The 18,860-nt window shown below is 42.5% G+C and overlaps 2 protein-coding genes across 4 annotated transcripts in view; both read left to right on the top strand.

The window, feature by feature from the left end:
• The window catches only part of LOC143121017 (uncharacterized), a 90,176-nt gene extending 83,785 nt beyond the window's left edge, over positions 1 to 6,391 (top strand). For all 3 annotated transcript variants that reach the window (XM_076281431.1, XM_076281426.1, XM_076281439.1), the window contains exon 3: positions 2,460 to 6,391. In XM_076281431.1, the coding sequence (XP_076137546.1) occupies positions 2,460 to 4,057 (1,598 nt within the window). In that variant the 3' untranslated portion in view covers positions 4,058 to 6,391. The remainder of the gene's footprint in view (positions 1 to 2,459) is intronic.
• The window catches only part of LOC143120980 (uncharacterized), a 59,107-nt gene that overhangs the window by 17,198 nt on the left and 23,049 nt on the right, over positions 1 to 18,860 (top strand). The gene's annotated exons all lie outside the window — the stretch shown is intronic.

The raw sequence follows: 18,860 nt of genomic DNA, 5'->3' as shown, positions 1-18,860 counted from the left end.
TGTAAACCTCTGATTTTCAAAGGGACATCATGGCCAACGCAAGGGGCAACGACGTGGCTGCCGTGAAATTCCTACCCTGAGAAATAAAACTTTAGGCTACTGTGCTCTTCTGATAACGTGAGTGGAATGGATTTAATGTGGACGCGAAGATAAAAAAGAAAAACGCAGAGCGGCTAAATGATACAGTGCAAGTTTTGCGGTGAAAATGTTCCGCCTTTTAAAATCAGTTGTAGCCTAATCCAAATAGCAGTTAAAACCATCAATTGGACAACAGAATCAGTAGGGTACCAATTTTGCTTCATTGTACCAGGCCTACTGTATGTCAAAAGCAGGCTCGGATGAAGCTGGGAAGGATTAAACACACGGTTTCAACACCGTGGTAATCAACCGTGATGATTATGATATTTCAAAAGAAAACGGTAATTGTTATCGTCAACATTTTTATCACGGTTTATCATTATACCGGTAATCGTTACATCCCTATGGGTAATGCAGTTTGTTTTGGCTACATGCATTGCCCAAAGTTGTAAAAGGACATTAACCATACATCTACTGCAACTTAAGCATGTGACAACTCACACTCGAAGCTATAAGAAGATATCTTGATCGTTCTGCATTCGTCATTTGTTTGACAGTTTTCACCCTTGTTTTTCAAAATCTAGCGCGAAATGAAACACTAATCTGATCATTGTTGTAACCAGTGATGGCGTCTGGCAATAATAATAGGCCTACCTAACATTTGCCATTCACCTGAAGCCATGTCTCATAGCAGGTGCGTTCTGTTTAGAACAGAATACTCTACAGGTTATCGCCGCTGTTTGGGAATGCAAATAGGCCTACTTTACGTTTGATAAAGGGATTTCCTTAATGTTAAAGAATAATTTGGCCCTTGCTGCTTAAACGTAAATGTAAGTGTAGACTATTATTTTTTCAGTTCAATATATGATACAAACCTCAGTTTACATAATCACCTTGAGCAAATGATGCAAATTATTTCAGAATGCTTTCAATTCCCTGCATGCATGTTTAAAGAAGACATTAAAAATCCTGCAAGGATTGCAACTGGCTAAATCGTGATTAAATCCGTTAGCATCATAACCACATCACCTACCACCTCAAATATAATTCAATTCTGTGGGAAACACTGGAATTGCATCGAAACACATTGCATCAAATTGTACTGATTTGTTTTTTTATGAACATGTATCTTTTCATGTATCGAATCGTCTTTTACATGACATTCACACCCCTGCTAGCTATCTTAAAATTTTGAGGGAACTTGTCTGAGCTTGTGCAGTCGGTGCTAACGTGTTGCAGGCTTATTTGCGTTCGATGGGCAGGGCTACGGATCTGTCCGTTTAAACATAACTTTTATCATCAACAGTTAGATTAGGTCTATAGGGCAGGTATAGGCAAGTTTCCATTATGGGCGTTCAGGGTATAAAACCTACGAGGCAGGAACTTGTCCAGTATTTACATTAGAATTGAAGAACCCTGGTCGAACTTGCCTGCCTCTGGAAGTTCGTTTACAGGACCTATATATAGCACTTAAGCATATGCAGTCTTTTTTCCTGCACTGAACAGAAATAATAATAATAAAAAGCAGTTTTAGACCGTGGAGACACTAGATCCCTAGGACACACAGGGCATGGGACTCTTGAGTTGTATCGCTATCCTATTGCATGCAGAGGAAAACGACCGTTTATCCCACCTCTCTAATTGAGCAGTGGCAATGGATAGTTACCAGACCCTACATCTTGATGTGGGTATGGCTCGTCAGGCTAATATATAGCACTTAACCACATGCAGTCTTTTTTGCTGCACCGAACAGAAATAAAAAAATATAAGGAACATCCATCTCTGTATGCAACTTTCTTTACATTTGTTCTATTTAAAGCCTGGCTGATGAATCGGTGTGTTTTTAAAAATTATGGAGCCCACATACAACCACAAGAGGGATTTTCAAAAGCAAAAATGAACATTTCTGGCGGGGTCCGGGTGAGACTACAGCGTAGACTGGCGTAGATTATGATAAATGTAAATACCGGTAAATAAATTCATCGCCCTGCCTTGAAAACCAAAAGACAACAATTTTAGCATAACAATTCTATAGCTGATGTTTTTAGTGAGGTCCCACCTTTTAAAGGTTTTAGAATATTTTACTAGCATATATTTTAAAAAACATATTTAAGTTTCTATAACACACAATGCTCTGGCTATTAAATAGCCTTAGTTGCTGAAATGGCCTTAAATTAAACTAACACAAACAAACAAGTAAATTCATCTGTAGCGTGAAACGAGCTTTTCGTCTCGTCATGCATGAATCATTTCTTGTGACTGCAAATTGTTTTATACATACACACATATGCATTTGCTTTGGGCAGAATTTGAAACAGAAAATGTCATCAGCCAATATTAAATTATAGAAAGTCTCTCATTCTCTATGGTAACTCTTCCAGGTGCATCAGACCACCCACATGTAACGCAACAGAAGATCCATGGACAGAAGGATGAACTCAAAGGAAGGCTGCACCACTGCTCAGTCTGCAGGAAGAGTTTCACAGACCATACTGAATTCGAGAAACACCAGCAAACACACTCTCATGATGTTAATCAAAGGCAGAGTACTGGCGAAAGGCAACATAAATATGTCTATTGTGGAAAAGCTTTTTCACAAATGTCCGGTCTTAAAAACCATTTATTGATTCACACTGGAGAGAAGCCTTATGAATGTGCCCAGTGTGGAAAAGCTTTTTCACGCAGTTCATCTCTTCAAAGCCATTTGCTGATGCACACTGGAGAGAAGCCTCATAAATGTGTCCAGTGTGGAAAAGCTTTTACCCACAACTCGGCTTTGAAAATACACATGCTCATACATACTGGAGAGAAGCCTCATATATGTGTCCGATGTGGAAAAGCTTTTTCACAAAGGGCAGATCTTAAAAGACATTTACCAGTACACACTGGAGAGAAGCCTCATATATGTGTCCGATGTGGAAAAGCTTTTTCACAAAGGGCAGATCTTAAAAGACATTTACCAGTACACACTGGAGAGAAGCCTCATAAATGTTCCCTATGTGGAAAAGCTTTTGTACAACTCATACATCTTAAAACCCACATGGCAATACACACTGGAGAGAAGCCTCATATATGTGTCCAATGTGGAAAAGCTTTTTCACAAAGTTCAGCTCTTAAAAGCCATATACTAATACACACTGGAGAGAGGCCTCATAAATGTGACCTGTGTGGAAAAGCGTTTATACAGCTCTCAAATCTTAAAACCCACATGGTAATACACACTGGAGAGAGGCCTCATGAATGTGCCTTGTGTGGAAAAGTGTTTAAACGTCTCTCAAATCTTAAAAGCCACATGTTAAAACATGCAGGAGAGAAGCCTCACAAATGTACCCAGTGTGGAAAAGCTTTTACATACCGCGCATCTCTTAAAAAACACATTCTTATACATACTGGTGAGAAGCCTCATATATGTGTCCAATGCGGAAAAGCTTTTTCAACAAGTTCAGCTCTTAAAAGCCATTTACTAATACACACTGGAGAGAAACCTCATAAATGTGCCCTGTGTGGAAAAGCTTTCAAACATCTCTCAAATCTTAAATCCCACATGGCAATACACACTGGAGAGAAGCCTCATGAATGTGCCTTGTGTGGAAAAGTGTGTAATCATCTCTCAAATCTTAAAACCCACATGGTAATACACACTGGAGCGAAGCCTCACAAATGCACCCAGTGTGGAAAAGCTTTTGCATACCGCTCATATCTTAAAACCCACATTCTCATACATACTGGAGAGAAGCCTCAAATATGTGTCCAATGTGGAAAAGCTTTTTCACAAAGTTCAGCTCTTAAAAGACATTTACGAATACACACTGGAGAGAAACCTCATGAATGTGCTCTGTGTGGAAAAGCTTTCAAACATCCCTCAAATCTTAAAACCCACATGGCAATACACACTGGAGAGAAGAGTCATGAATGTGCCCAGTGTGGAAAAGGTTTTCCATTTCTTTCTAAATTGAAAAGACATATGCAAACACACTGAAAAGAGGCCTCATATACAGTGCCTATAAAAAGTCTTCAGCCCCACGCTAAAGTTGACTAAAAAGAGAGTGGGCTAAAGTTGACTAAAAAGAGGAATAAAAAAATCATCTTTTGGAAAGTTTTTATTTTTCTAAATGTATTTTTAGTTTTTATTTCCCCTCTCTTTCTTTAAAGGGCCGGACTGAAAAAGGCAAAGACAGCCACACAACTCAATAAGACACACACATACACAGTACACACACATATACAGTACATACATACATACATACATACACACATACATACATACACACATACAGTACATACATACATACATACAGTACACACACATATACAGTACATACATACACACATACATACATACACACATACAGTACATACATACATACATACAGTACACACACATATACAGTACATACATACACACATACAGTACACACACATATACAGTACATACATACACACATACACAGTACACACACATATACAGTACATACATACACACATACAGTACACACACATATACAGTACATACATACACACATACAGTACATACACACATACAGTACACACACATATACAGTACATACATACATACACACATACAGTACACACACACATACAGTACATACATACACACACACATACACACATACAGTACACACACATATACAGTACATACATACACACATACAGTACACACACATATACAGTACATACATACATACACACATACAGTACACACACACATACAGTACATACATACACACACAGTACATACATACACACATACAGTACACACACACACACATACATACATATATACAGTACATACAGTACACACCAGGGGCGGCCATAAAAAATAAAATCCATTGTTCATCCAGTGTTTGCCTGTTAAAAACTTTGGCATTGATGTGTGTGGCAAGCAGGGGCGGACTGGGACCAAAAATCGGCCCTGGCATATTTGGCCCAAGCGGCCCTCAAATCGGTGGGGCACACCTAATTAAATACAAAATCTTTGCATTAAATAGGCATATCTTTTCAACTGTCATGGAGCATTGAAAGTGATATAGGCCTCATTGGTTATCTCTCTGACTGATCAGAGGTAGGCATGGAGCATATGATCTCCATATTCAAGTAGACTAACAAGCAATTATTAAAGAAGAGTTTCTGCTTGAATTCAAAGTATCATTTCAAATTATTCAATGGGCTACAATTGACAGCACCAAAAATTACTGAAGTCTATGTGTAAAGAGTTAAATTACCCAAATTGTCTTAGACATTAATGTAATTTATACCAGTTATCACTGTAGGACAACTGAAACAACACAAAATAAACAGGGCTGTTGCTGGAAATATTTTATTCCTGTAGGCTATACTTCCTACCTACATTGCTGGTACATTTTGGAATAGTACAGCTACATGAACTAATTGTCTTTAGTGTCTGACGGTAGCCTAGGCCTATAGGTTATATATATACTGTAGCTTAGTTGGCTTGTGCATGACGTGACGTTTTGTAACCTATACGTTTCCGTCAGTCTACAGTCTTTTATCCCTTCTTAACCATGATAACCCTCCCAAGGTAGAACCACCACTCATGCCATCGATGTTGAATTTTGGGCGTCTGACGGAAACTGATCAATCTGACCATCAATTAACGTCGATTTGACACTATTTTGCTGTCCGGGTTTGCAAATCATTCATTTAGAACATTTAAGTTGCGCTATTTGTTATCATAATCACAGCACGGCTTTACTATGTTATCATTAGGCAACCATATCATTACATTATCGCAATTAATAAGTCATCATAATCATCATAGTCAGCATGGCATGTCACAGCCTACCTGCTCGACCACTGAGTTCTTATCATGTAGCCTCAACTAGGCTCGCACTCTCCACCACCTGCTCACTGTCCCTTGCTCTGTATTTCCTCGTTCAAACTCAACGAACTTCAACATGTTGCTGACATATGCTAGCCTACTTGCTATATTGTATTGAAGCTTCTACATTGGTGTTCATTTTGCACAATTGTCACCACCGGCACCCGCCGCAATTTCGTGTAGGCAACTTCGATTAACTTTTGATGCGCTCACAGAATCCTGGCTCTGAGCCAAAATGGGAGGGGTGGGGCCTGACGTGAGCTGTTATTGGATCAGTCTAATGTCAATATTGAAATGTAACCAATGGGCCGCTGATTGTCCTTCGTTTGGGCCGATCGTTGGCCAAAATAATTAAATTATATATATATAGCCTATTCTATCGGCCCAAAAGGTGCGTTGGCCCACCAGGAAAATGCCCGGTATGCCAGATGGCCAGTCCGCCCATGGTACACACACACATACAGTACATACATACATACAGTACATACATACAGTACACACATACATACATACATACATACATACATACAGTACACACATACGTACATACATACGTACATACATACATACAGTACACACATACATACATACAGTACATACATACAGTACATACATACAGTACACACATACATACATACATACATACATACATACAGTACACACATACATACAGTACACACATACATACAGTACACACATACATACATACAGTACATACATACAGTACACACATACATACAGTACACACATACATACATACAGTACATACATACATACAGTACATACATACAGTACACACACACATACATACAGTACACACATACATACATACAATACGTACATACATACATACACACACACACACATACATACATATATACACATATATATTATAAACATACATACATTTTCATGTATCTCTGATTTTTTACTTTTTTTGCCTGTATAAATAAAAATACCATTCATATGTATTTCTGGTCTCTTCGTTATTGTGTTTCACCTGTAAACTGTAAGAAGAATTCTAAATAAGGGTTTACTGTAAAATAAGGTAACCCAAACAAACAAATTTAGTAGCCCACATAAATAATTTTTCTTTTGTTTTAAACTGTTAATGAGAGGTTGTATAATTGGGAGAAAAACAGTGGTTACAGAACCAGTGGCACCCTGAGAAAACGACTTGTGCTGTGAAATATATTTTGGACTGTTGGCTTCTGGTTGAACATACTGATATATATATATATATTTGTTTTTTTGTTTGTTTGTTTGTTTTTGGACTTACAAATTTAAGGGGGGTCATAATGTCTAGAGAAGAAAGTGATCCTGGTGCGTCCATGGAACAACAGATTAGGGCCCTAAATGACTGTATTCAGCAGCTTCAGTCAGAGAATGAACGGTTGAGAGGGGATGGTGGAAGGCTCCTGAAAGGGCAGAGGGAGATATTTACCTACCTACCACTGTCCCTTGCTCTGTATATCTTCGTTCAAACTCAACGAACTTCAACATGTTTCTGACATATGCTAGCGTACTTGCTATATTGTATTGAAGCTTCTACATTGGTGTTCATTTTGCACAATTGTCACCACCGGCACCCGCCGCAATTTCGTGTAGGCAACTTCGATTAACTTTTGATGCACTCACAGAATCCTGGCTCTGAGCCAAAATGGGAGGGGTGGGGCCTGACGTGAGCTGTTATTGGATCAGTCCAGTGTCAATATTGAAATGTAACCAATGGGCCGCTGATTGTCCTTCGTTTGGGCCGATCGTTGGCCAAAATAATTTAATTATATATATATAGCCTATTCTATCGGCCCAAAAGGTGCGTCGGCCCACCGGGAAAATGCCCGGTATGCCAGATGGCCAGTCCGCCCATGGTACACACACACATACAGTACATACATACATACAGTACATACATACAGTACACACATACATACATACATACATACATACAGTACACACATACATACAGTACACACATACATACATACAGTACATACATACATACAGTACACACATACATACATACAGTACATACATACATACAGTACATACATACAGTACACACATACATACATACAGTACACACATACATACATACATACAGTACACACATACATACATACAATACGTACATACATACATACACACACACACACATACATACATATATACACATATACATTATAAACATACATACATTTTCATGTATCTCTGATTTTTTACTTTTTTTGCCTGTATAAATAAAAATACCATTCATATGTATTTCTGGTCTCTTCGTTATTGTGTTTCACCTGTAAAGAATTCTAAATAAGGGTTTACTGTAAAATAAGGTAACCCAAACAAACAAATTTAGTAGCCCACATAAATAATTTTTCTTTTGTTTTAAACTGTTAATGAGAGGTTGTATAATTGGGAGAAAAACAGTGGTTACAGAACCAGTGGCAGCCTGAGAAAACGACTTGTGCTGTGAAATATATTTTGGACTGTTGGCTTCTGGTAGAACATACTGATATATATATATATTTGTTTTTTTGTTTGTTTGTTTGTTTGTTTTTGGACTTACAAATTTAAGGGGGGTCATAATGTCTAGAGAAGAAAGTGATCCTGGTGCGTCCATGGAACAACAGATTAGGGCCCTAAATGACCGTATTCAGCAGCTTCAGTCAGAGAATGAACGGTTGAGAGGGGATGGTGGAAGGCTCCTGAAAGGGCAGAGAGATATATTTACCTACCTAAGGAAAGAAAATGTCCTAGATTTTCAGGACGAGCGACTGACTCTTTGCCAGTGGAGGAGTGGGTAGAGGAAGCTCGCAGGTCCTTGGGTGTGTGTCATATGTCACAGGATGAGCAAGCATTATTTATTTTTGACCATTTAGATGGGGAGGCCAGAAATGAAATCAGATTCCGTCCATCAGTAGATAAGAATGACCCTGAAAGAATATTTCAGATATTAATTGAGATCTATGGGTGTTCCAAGTCATTCATTTTACTACAGAAACAATTCTTCCAAAAGAAACAGCTAGATGGGGAGTCTATTTGGGAATTTTCTCATGCTTTGTTGTCTCTAATGGAGGCCATCAAACGTCGAAACCCTCAAGGGATCCCTAATCCTGATGCTATGGTCAGGGACCAGTTTGTTGAAAATGTGAGGGATGGATTGTTGCGCCGGGAACTCAAACGCTCTGTCCGGCTTAACCCTGAAGCTTCCTTTCTTACCATTCGCAGTGAGGCTGTCCGTTGGGTGGAGGAGGGAGAGCATGTGAGCGTACCGAAGAGCAGGGCCTACTCTTGTGACTCCAGGGCACAGGTAATGAGTGAGTGTAGTTCTGAGAGCCATACAGCATCCATTCAGCCTAACAATGAACTAGCAGAGTTAAAAGAGTGTTTCCGTAAACAGCAAGCCCAGTTAAACGCCATTTTAGAGAGATTGGGCTCCTCCCAGTATCCTCCGACCCAGCGCCAAGGTCCTAACGGGCCTCGACGGAGGCCTTATAGATTCCAACCTGACGGCCGGCCCATTTGCTTACACTGCGACCAGCCTGGCCACATTGCTAGATTTTGTCCAAGGGAAACAAGGACTAGTGTGGGGCCTAATGGGCGGGGTGGGGCAGTGGGTTTGGTTCAAGAAGTAGAGGTGGTGGCTAGCGTGTCAAACCAACAGGAAAACTAGAGCCCCATGGTGGCAAGAGCCAACCACCAGTTGGGGACCCTGAGGGCTCAACATTTTCTTCAAAACATTTGCGGAGGCTTATTGGGACATGTCCATCAGTTGAAGTAGTTACAGTTCGCTGTTTGCTGGATACAGGATCGATGGTGACCACCATACCTGAGAGCTTGTTTCGCCAGCATTTTGACACTAGGATTCCAGGTCACTTACAAGGCTGCAGTTGGTTACAGCTCCGGGCAGCCAATGGTTTGGCCATTCCATATCTTGGCTACCTGGAACTGGACGTGAAGGTTTTGGGGAAAACACTCCCACGTATGGGCATTTTAGTTGTGAAAGATCCAGATAATTCACCACCTCGGGATAGAAAATCTCACACTCCTAGTCTGTTGGGGATGAATATAATTAGTGGTTGCTATGACGAGCTTTTTCATCAATATGGGTCCCTTTTATTTCAGTCTGATCTGGTGCAAGCAGCAGGCAAGGTATGGGGGGGAGGCTTTGTCTGAGTGTCATAGGATTGATTGCTTGTCACCCACCGGCCTTCTTGGCAGTGTCAGGGTTAAAGGACGTGCCCCTATATGTGTTCCAGCCGGTACCTGGAAGAAGGTACCGGCTAGTTGCACCCATCAGTTTGGACGTGCTCTTCCTTCTGCTCTGTTCGAACCCCACACTGATGTGTTGCCAGAGGGCTTGCTGGCCTCTAGGGCTTTACTGTCAATGGGACGGGGGGAGGTTTCTGTGCCAGTGGTGAATGTAGGGACTCAGGACATCTGGTTGCCCCGACAGGCTAGTCTTGGCAAGCTATTTATGGCGGAAGTGAAGTCTGAGAGGAGTGTGGTGACCTTTGAAGAATCTGAAAACCTGCACCGTACTGTACACATACAAACAATAGAAGCACATGAAGGGACGTTGGATTTGTCTGAAGTATCCTGGCCAACCCTTTGCCCCGAACAAGTGCAAAAAGGCAAGGACCTTCTATTAAAGCACCACACAGTGTTTAGCAAGGATGAGGGAGACTTGGGATGCACGGATCTGATTCAACACGAGATACCCCTGCTAGATACCACTCCGGTCCGCCAGCGATACCGCCGTCTACCACCTTCCCAGTATGAAGTGGTGAAAGCTCACATTGGGGAGCTTTTGGATAGCGGTGTTATTTGTGCCAGCTGTAGTCCTTTTTCGCCCCCCATTGTCGTTGTCCAGAAACGAGATGGCAGTATAAGACTCTGTGTTGACTATAGACAGTTAAATGCACGTACAAGAAAGGATGCATTCCCTCTTCCAAGAATTGAAGAGTCGCTTGATGCTCTGTCAGGTGCCTCTTTATTTTCCACATTAGATCTCGCGAGTGGGTATAATCAAGTGTTGGTCGCAGAAGATGATAAACCTAAAACTGCTTTTTGTACTCCTTTTGGATTGCTTGAGTTCAATCGAATGCATTTCGGCCTATGTAATGCGCCCAGCACTTTCCAGCGGATGATGGAGCGCATCTTTGGCGATGAACGTTTCCATTCTCTTCTGCTTTATTTGGACGACATTGTGGTCTTTTCTTCCAACTTTGAGACCCATTTACAACGTTTAGAATTAGTCCTTCAAAGGTTGGCCCAGTACAACCTTAAGCTGAAGTTGAGGAAGTGCCATTTCTTTCAGTCTGAAGTGAAGTACTTGGGTCATGTCATCTCCTCTAACGGGGTGTCCACCGACCCCGAGAAGATCCGGGCCGTCGCTGAATGGAAGCGTCCAACTACACTGAAAGAACTTCGGTCCTTTTTAGGTTTTGCCTCTTATTATCGGCGCTTTGTTGAGGGATTTGCGCATTGTGCAGCCCCTTTACACAAACTTGTGGGTGTTCTGCAGCAGGGCCGGAAGAGACCAGTTTTACACTCCCTAGAGAACCACTGATATGATTTATGTGAGAGGGCATTTCAGGGGCTGAAGGATAGGCTTGTGAGGGCACCGGTTTTGGGGTACGCCGATTTTTCAAAGCCTTTTATACTGGAGATAGATGCCAGTCATGCGGGCCTTGGGGCGGTACTGTCTCAGGATCAGGGGGGGAAAGAAAAGGCCAGTTGCTTTTGCTAGTCGGGGTCTACATCCAGCAGAGCGCAATATGTCGAACTATAGCTCGATGAAGCTAGAGCTATTGGTCTGTGACAGAGTACCTTTTGGGGAGTAAATTCACTGTTTACACAGATAACAACCCTTTAAGTTACTTACAGACAGCTCGACTAGGGGCAGTCGAGCCACGCTGGGCTTCCCAACTGGCCCTGTTCGATTTTGACATTAAGTACCGCCCTGGGGCTGCTAATAACAATGCTGATGCACTCTCCCGTCTACCTGCCTTGCCTGAGCCAGCATTATTGGCTGACATTGCTCCAGGCTTCAATGTCCCCCCACTTCCTAGTATGGCTTCTGTTTCAAGTGGTAGCCATCTGGGTCCAGCTCAATGCTTGGCTACTGATGCTTTTCCATCCAGGGGAACAACTGAGCTGCAAGCCCTCCAATAGGCTGACCCTTGCATCAGTGGGTTTTTGACGTATTGGAACAGGGGAGAACCACCAACTGCAGAAAAACGAAAAAGGGTGTCCCCAGAGGTGCTGGAATTGATACGGCAGTGGAGGAGGATTTGCGAGCGTGATGGAGTGTTGTATTGACTTGTCTATCCACCAGATGGGGGTAATGGCGTCCTACAGCTACTGCTGCCTCAGTCTCTTCATACTGAAGTGCTTCGGGCCCTGCATGATGATCAGGGCCACCAGGGTTGTGAGAGGACTCTAAGTTTGGTTCGGCACAGAGGCTATTGGCCCCATATGAAGGCCACAGTGGAGAAATGGTGCAGAGAATGCCCTCGCTGTGCAGTGGCAAAGGCAGTAGTGCCGAAAGTTCGGACATTCCCGGGTACCCTTCTAGCTTCCCAGCCCCTGGAAATTGTGGCAGTGGACTTCACTGTCCTTGAGCGGGCCAGTGACGGCCGGGAAAATGTGCTTGTGGTGACCGACGTTTTTTCAAAGTTCACCCAAGCGTACCCGACACCTGACCAGAAGGCCAGTACGGTGGCCCGCCTGCTTACGGAGAGATGGTTTTACATCTATGGCATTCCCAAGCGAATCCATTCCGATCAAGGCCGCAATTTTGAGGGTGAGCTGTTGCGTAATCTCTGCAAGCTGTACGGAGTGGAGAAGAGCCGCACCACACCCTACCACCCAGCTGGAAATGGACAGTGTGAGCGGTTTAACCGCACCCTCCATGACCTCCTGCGAAGCCTCCCACCAGAGAAGAAGCGAAAATGGCCACAACATCTGCCACACATGCTTTTTGCGTATAACACAACTGTGCATTCGTCCACGGGGTATTCGCCCTATGAGCTAATGTTTGGGCGTAAGCCCCATTTGCCCATAGATTCTCTGCTAGGGGTTCCTGAAGAACAACAGAGTGAGAGTTCTGTGGATGACTGGCTAAAAGTACATCAGGCACGGCTCCAGTCAACCTATCGCTCAGCGAGGCAACACTTGGAGCATGCGGCAGCACAAAGGATCCGCCAGCAGCCAGAAGGTAACGCAGCCTCTCTTCCAGTAGGCTCCATAGTCTATCGTCGGAACCATGTGAAGGGACGCAATAAAATCCCACCCCGTACCGCGTGACTCGACGCTTTGATGATGTGGGACGAGTATATGCAATCTGTCCATTTTGGTATGATGGTAGTGGTCCAGAGAAGACGCTACATCGGACCGAGTTACGGCTGGTTCCAGCGTCTTTTACCCCCTGTTCCATTCCCAATCCCACATTGGATGGTGATGACACATTCGTGGTTCCGGTGGCTCAAGCCCAGTCTGAGGACGAGGATGAAGAGGACCCACAGTGGATAGTACCATCGGCCAGACCAGAGCAGATAGCTCCTCTCCCTGTGCAGGTTCCTGAACAGCCAGAAAATCCAGACACTGCTCGGTCACATACAACCCTGCCAGCAGGTATCATTCCACCCCTTGAAAGACCACAGATTGCCCATTGAATTCTGAAGTGGTTCCAAGTGTCCCTAGACGCACCACCCGGACTACAGCAGGGCGTCATTTAAATCCTTATAACTTGCCACGTTCTGTTTCTCTAGGGCAAGGAGTGGGTGCACTGGGGGGTGTGGCAGGTGACCCAGCAGTAAGTCAAATCCTTGCTCACTTTAGACCTTGGCAATAAGGGGTTCAAATGGGGTCCAGTCACCGGGACGGTGACCTTCCAAAGTGGGGGTGGATGTGGGCAGTGGGACTGGGGAAACGCTGCCATCACAAGGCACGTGTAGGAATAACAGGCCAACTAAGTATGGGGGAAGTGATTGGCAACTAATCACCAGACACTGATGAATTAGGTAATTGATAGATTAGTAAATTGGCATGTCTATTTATACATCGGGGCCTTTACGTGCGGACTGTTTGCTTCCGGTAGTAAGGAGCAGAGAATCAGAACGCTGGTGCTGCAGTGTGTCGGGTCCTAGGTTTGCGAGGCGACATTATAAATCAAGAGGTAACGTAACTGTCTCACTGATCTCTCATATTGGGCCGCATCGTTTCTAAAAGAGGCTGGCTACATGTGCAAGTTACTTACGTGCAAATAAATCTCCCACAGCCGAACAGAGTCAGCATTCCGTCTGGGGACGAGGTGTAGGTGGCGATCACGGCGGGGACATTTGAGGTATTGTTCTTTTTCATCTGCAGTGGGGTTTTGAACGGGAACAAACTTGTAGACTATGCCCGTCTTTACTGGTACGAACGGAACTAATAGTTTTATTATTGTTTGTGCCATTAGGTGGATTGTGGACACTGATACAGACCCTTGGGCTGCAGCTCCAGCGTGTAGCCACTGTTTTTTCTTCTATTGAGTTCATGAGTGATTCCTGTATACTGTTTAGCGACGGTGCTTGTGTGCGTATTTATATGGGATTGTGAGGGGGGATGTGGGTAATTTATTGGGCAACGTGCAATTGGTCAGTTACCAGCTAATGACTGGGGTTTTCTTGCGTTGGCATATAACATTCCATGCTCTATTCATATCATCGCTAGTTTCCTATTTAGGCTATATCTGTTCATATTAACTCTTCTCCAGGTTCGTGGTTGGAGTAGGTCAGATAGGCTACTGGTATTCTGTTGCTGATAGGCTTTAGTAATTTGGTCCATTGTTGATTTGCAGTGCAAATTGCCTCTGGTGTGATATTGGTGGTGTTTAACCTATTTGATGAATTATTTTTTTTTCTTTAATTTCTTTCTGGTTTGGTTTGATTTGATACCGGTGTGCTGTGCATGACCAATGTTATTTCACCTGTCAGTATTGATTACTATTTGGCCTGTATTCCTCTCCTCCCATTCACTGGGGAGTGTGGGCGGTATTTAGGATTGCCTTTGCCTGTTTTGTCCAACAATTGCCCATTCGCTACCGCACGCCTGTATGGGTGCAAATGGTGTTTTAAGCTTTTGTCTAAGAATATAATAAATGAAATTTTGTATTATCATCACCTGTGCCTCCTGATACCCTGTCTTGAACATTAGCCTACAGCTGGGGGGCTGAGTGGGTAGCTCCAGGGGTTCCTCTCTAGATATAGGGGGGTGGCGTAGTCACCATCATAGTCAGTAAGGCCACAAAAAGACACTGTTAACAAACGTCAGCTTCAACAAGCTAAACTATGCAAAACAGTTATCCTATAGCTATTACACATCCGTGTGGATAAACTGCCAAATAGGCTACGCTAAACACAATCAGCTATAGCACCAGTATGAATGAACGTCAATTTGTAGCAACATGATCACGTTGATGCCAGACATCACTACACGCTAAAACCCAAGCCTTAAAAAAAAAAAAACAGACCTACACCAAATTTCCCTAATCTGTCTTCGGAGTTTACCGGGCTCGAGGCAACTTCACAAGTAGCTAAAACGGGCTACCACAGCCACTACCTGCAAAGCCACCCCCAGAATACACTCCCCACCACCAGAAATTTACGGAAAACAATAAATGAGTGCCCGATGATGACCGAGATCAAACACAGTTTAGAAAAATAAATTGTGCACTTACCACACAACAAGATCTAAGTTTAGATGAGCCCCCATGTTACGCCTGGATGTTAAAATGCCTAGGGGCATATGGCTGCGTAACTAGTTAACTTAAATAAAGGAGAACAGTAAACACAAACAAGGAAGTAAATGATTGAGATGACCGGTTTATTGATAAATCAAAATAAAAGTTCAAACAGACAATCACACTAAAGTATGAAGACGGCTAGGCCTAAACCAAATAGTAACAAACAAACACATAAACATACAAACACTAACCTCCCCACTGGGAGTAGTCTTGCCGAACCCGGCACACCCTGGCCACACTAGGCCAGTATTTTGCTACATCGTAGCCACTCTCCCCACTGGGAGTAATTGCCGCACTCGGCACACTACCACTGTAGTAATCTAAAAAGGACAACAGCTCATACACAACATAAACACAATACACACAGCCATCCACGGCTCTCACACAACCGTGGGTGCTGGCGGGCTCAAAGGCACTGAACTAATGCCATCTTGGGTCTTTTAAGGGCTGTCCAATCAACCCCAATTAGTAACTAATTTTCCGGCAATCAGCAGTAGGTGGGACCTAAACAAGGGCAAAGGCAAAACACGAGACAGACGGCCGAAACACACTAGGGCCGTAACAATAAAAATACCTAAGGTTAGGCCTACATTAAAGCTTTATTTAGAGATCTGCAGTTTCTTGTTGGCTTCACCTTGGTGAGCCAACAACCTTGCTTTGTAGCATACCCCTCAAAATAGCAAGAGGTCTCCGAACCACTGTCGGTCCACCCTGCTGGCATGGGTAGGTCTGGTGGTCCGCTTGTCTTTTGGGCCTGGGGGGCTGTGGACAAACGCCACACTGTGTTGCCACATTCGGTCCAAACACATTATTATTTATTCAGTTCAGTTATATATTCAATTAGGGTTGCAAAGGGGCGGAACATTTCGGGTAAATTTCCGGAAACTTTCCGGAAACTTACCATGGGAAGTTAAACTGGGGAATTTTTAAAATATTCCAAATTGGAAACTTTCATGGAATTAAAGGAAATTATGGGAATTAATGAGAATTTACGGGAATTAACTGGGAATTTTGGGTAATTCATACAAACTGTTTCATATACAGTACAAACATTAACATTTTGTTTCGTAATGAGCAATATGATTTGTATGTTCGTATTTTCGCTTAGCTTAGCATACAAAGCTAGCTTGCATGCTAGTGGGAATCCCATTCTCTGCCTATGGTTTACTAGCGTGCTAAACTAGCAACACTGCCCAAGATACACCACACTACTCACCAACAAAATCCGATTGGTTGGAAAAAATGTTCCCTATGCATATGAACGCACCATAGGTTTCCTTTATGTCTAGCAGCCTATGCCGATTGCTGTGTGCATGTGATTGACATATGTGCAGGGTAGAAATTCGACTGAAATTGCATTAAATCAGGTTGTTTTAACTAATATTAGACTGCAAAAGGGGGTTTTGTCCACTACATTTAAGTTCCCTGTTATAGACTAACTTGCCATATTAAAAATCCCCAGTTTATTCCCATTAATTCCCGTTTATTCCTGTTAATTCCCATGGAAAGTTTACAACTTTGAAAATTCCTGGAATTTTGCAACCCTAATTTCAATCAATAGAAAAATGACGGTGGACCAGGTGTGGCAAGCCGGTGTTATACGGTATCTGGCTATCATGTTAACTGGCTGGACTCAGCCTCTGATCCCTGGTTGCAGATTCGTCTGTTTAAGTCAAGTGTTTAAGAAATGTTTTGTCAGATGCTCCACTTTGTTACTTAATAAAGGTTTTAGGCCCTACAACACGATGTGTTGGCGTTGGAAGTGTCAGGTTGTCTGTAGTAGGCTGCATGCGCTGGCTGGGCCATATTCATCTGAATATGCCGGCAAATAAATACAACTAAATAAACTCCACGTGGGTTCGAACCGCTACTAAATTAAACTGCTTGTATGATAACCTGACATCTACCTACCCAGATAGCAAAATCAGATAGCGGACCGCTGGTGGTATGCCGCCGGTGGCTTGCCATTTGTGGTCCGTCGTTGGACCACCATCTCTTTAAATTTAACTCATGAATATTAAGAAAAGTTAACTGAACAAATGAAAAACATTTTAGACCAATAATATATGTATATATACTCTTTTGATCCCGTGAGGGAAATTTGGTCTCTGCATTTATCCCAATCCGTGAATTAGTGAAACACACTCAGCACACAGTGAACACACAGTGAGGTGAAGCACACACCATTCCCGGCGCAGTGAGCTGCCTGCTACAACAGCGGTGCTCGGGGAGCAGGGAGAGACCAAATTTCCCTCACAGGATCAAAAAAGTATATATACTCATACTTATACTATACTTAAAATACAATTTGTTTGAAATTATTGCAAATTGCAATATTAAATTGCATAATGAATTGGCAATTGCATAATGTAATGTCTTTTTGAATTGCAGATTGCATTGCCAATTGAATTACAGTAAGCTACACATACAGTTTTCTCTTTATCAATATGTTTGTTCTGATTGAAAATGACACTGTCACATGCCAAACGTTTGTAAGACAATGTGGGAGAAACATGGAATTAAAAAAACATAGCGTTTTCATCTTTCTTAACATTTTTATGAAAAATGGTAAGTCCAAAATATTCCTACCCTTTTTAAATAATCAATGGAAACATCTTTATTTGCATTCACAACTCTCAAAATGGTTCTTATAATATCTAGCAAGCCTCCCCATGTCTAGAATGATTCTAGACCACATCTTTTTAACAGCAATCCGGGTTTTACCTTCTCAAAAAAAATTGGAAACACTAAAGCAAGAGGTTACACTGAGATTCTGGAGGAAAAGATCAGGCAGTGTGCCAAGAGACCTGCCCCAGGCATAATTAGACCATTAAACAATGACCCAAAACATACAGTCAAACAAGGCAAGAAATGGTTAACAGAGAACAATGTCAACATTTTAGAGTGGCCCAGCCAGAGTCCTCAATCAGTCAAAAAGTGAGCACAAGGCCAAAGTGATGGCAAATAATCGTTCATACCTCAAAACCCAGATTGCTGCTAAAAAGGTGCGGTCTACAATCATTGTGGAGACATGGAGAGGCTTGATAGGTAGCCTATTATAAGAACCATGTCTAGAGCTTTGATGGCAAATAGCCTAAAGATGTTTCCATTGATTATTTAAAACGGGTATGAATA

The sequence above is a fragment of the Alosa pseudoharengus genome, unplaced genomic scaffold (assembly GCF_046254945.1).
Source record: "Alosa pseudoharengus isolate Yale_2024_CS ecotype anadromous, Long Island Sound unplaced genomic scaffold, YU_APseudo_1.1 YU_APseudo_1.1_scf_1, whole genome shotgun sequence".
NCBI classification, from domain to species: Eukaryota; Metazoa; Chordata; class Actinopteri; order Clupeiformes; family Clupeidae; genus Alosa; species Alosa pseudoharengus.
The sequence above is the reverse complement of the archived record's forward strand: the minus strand, read 5'-3'. Positions and strand labels throughout refer to the sequence as shown.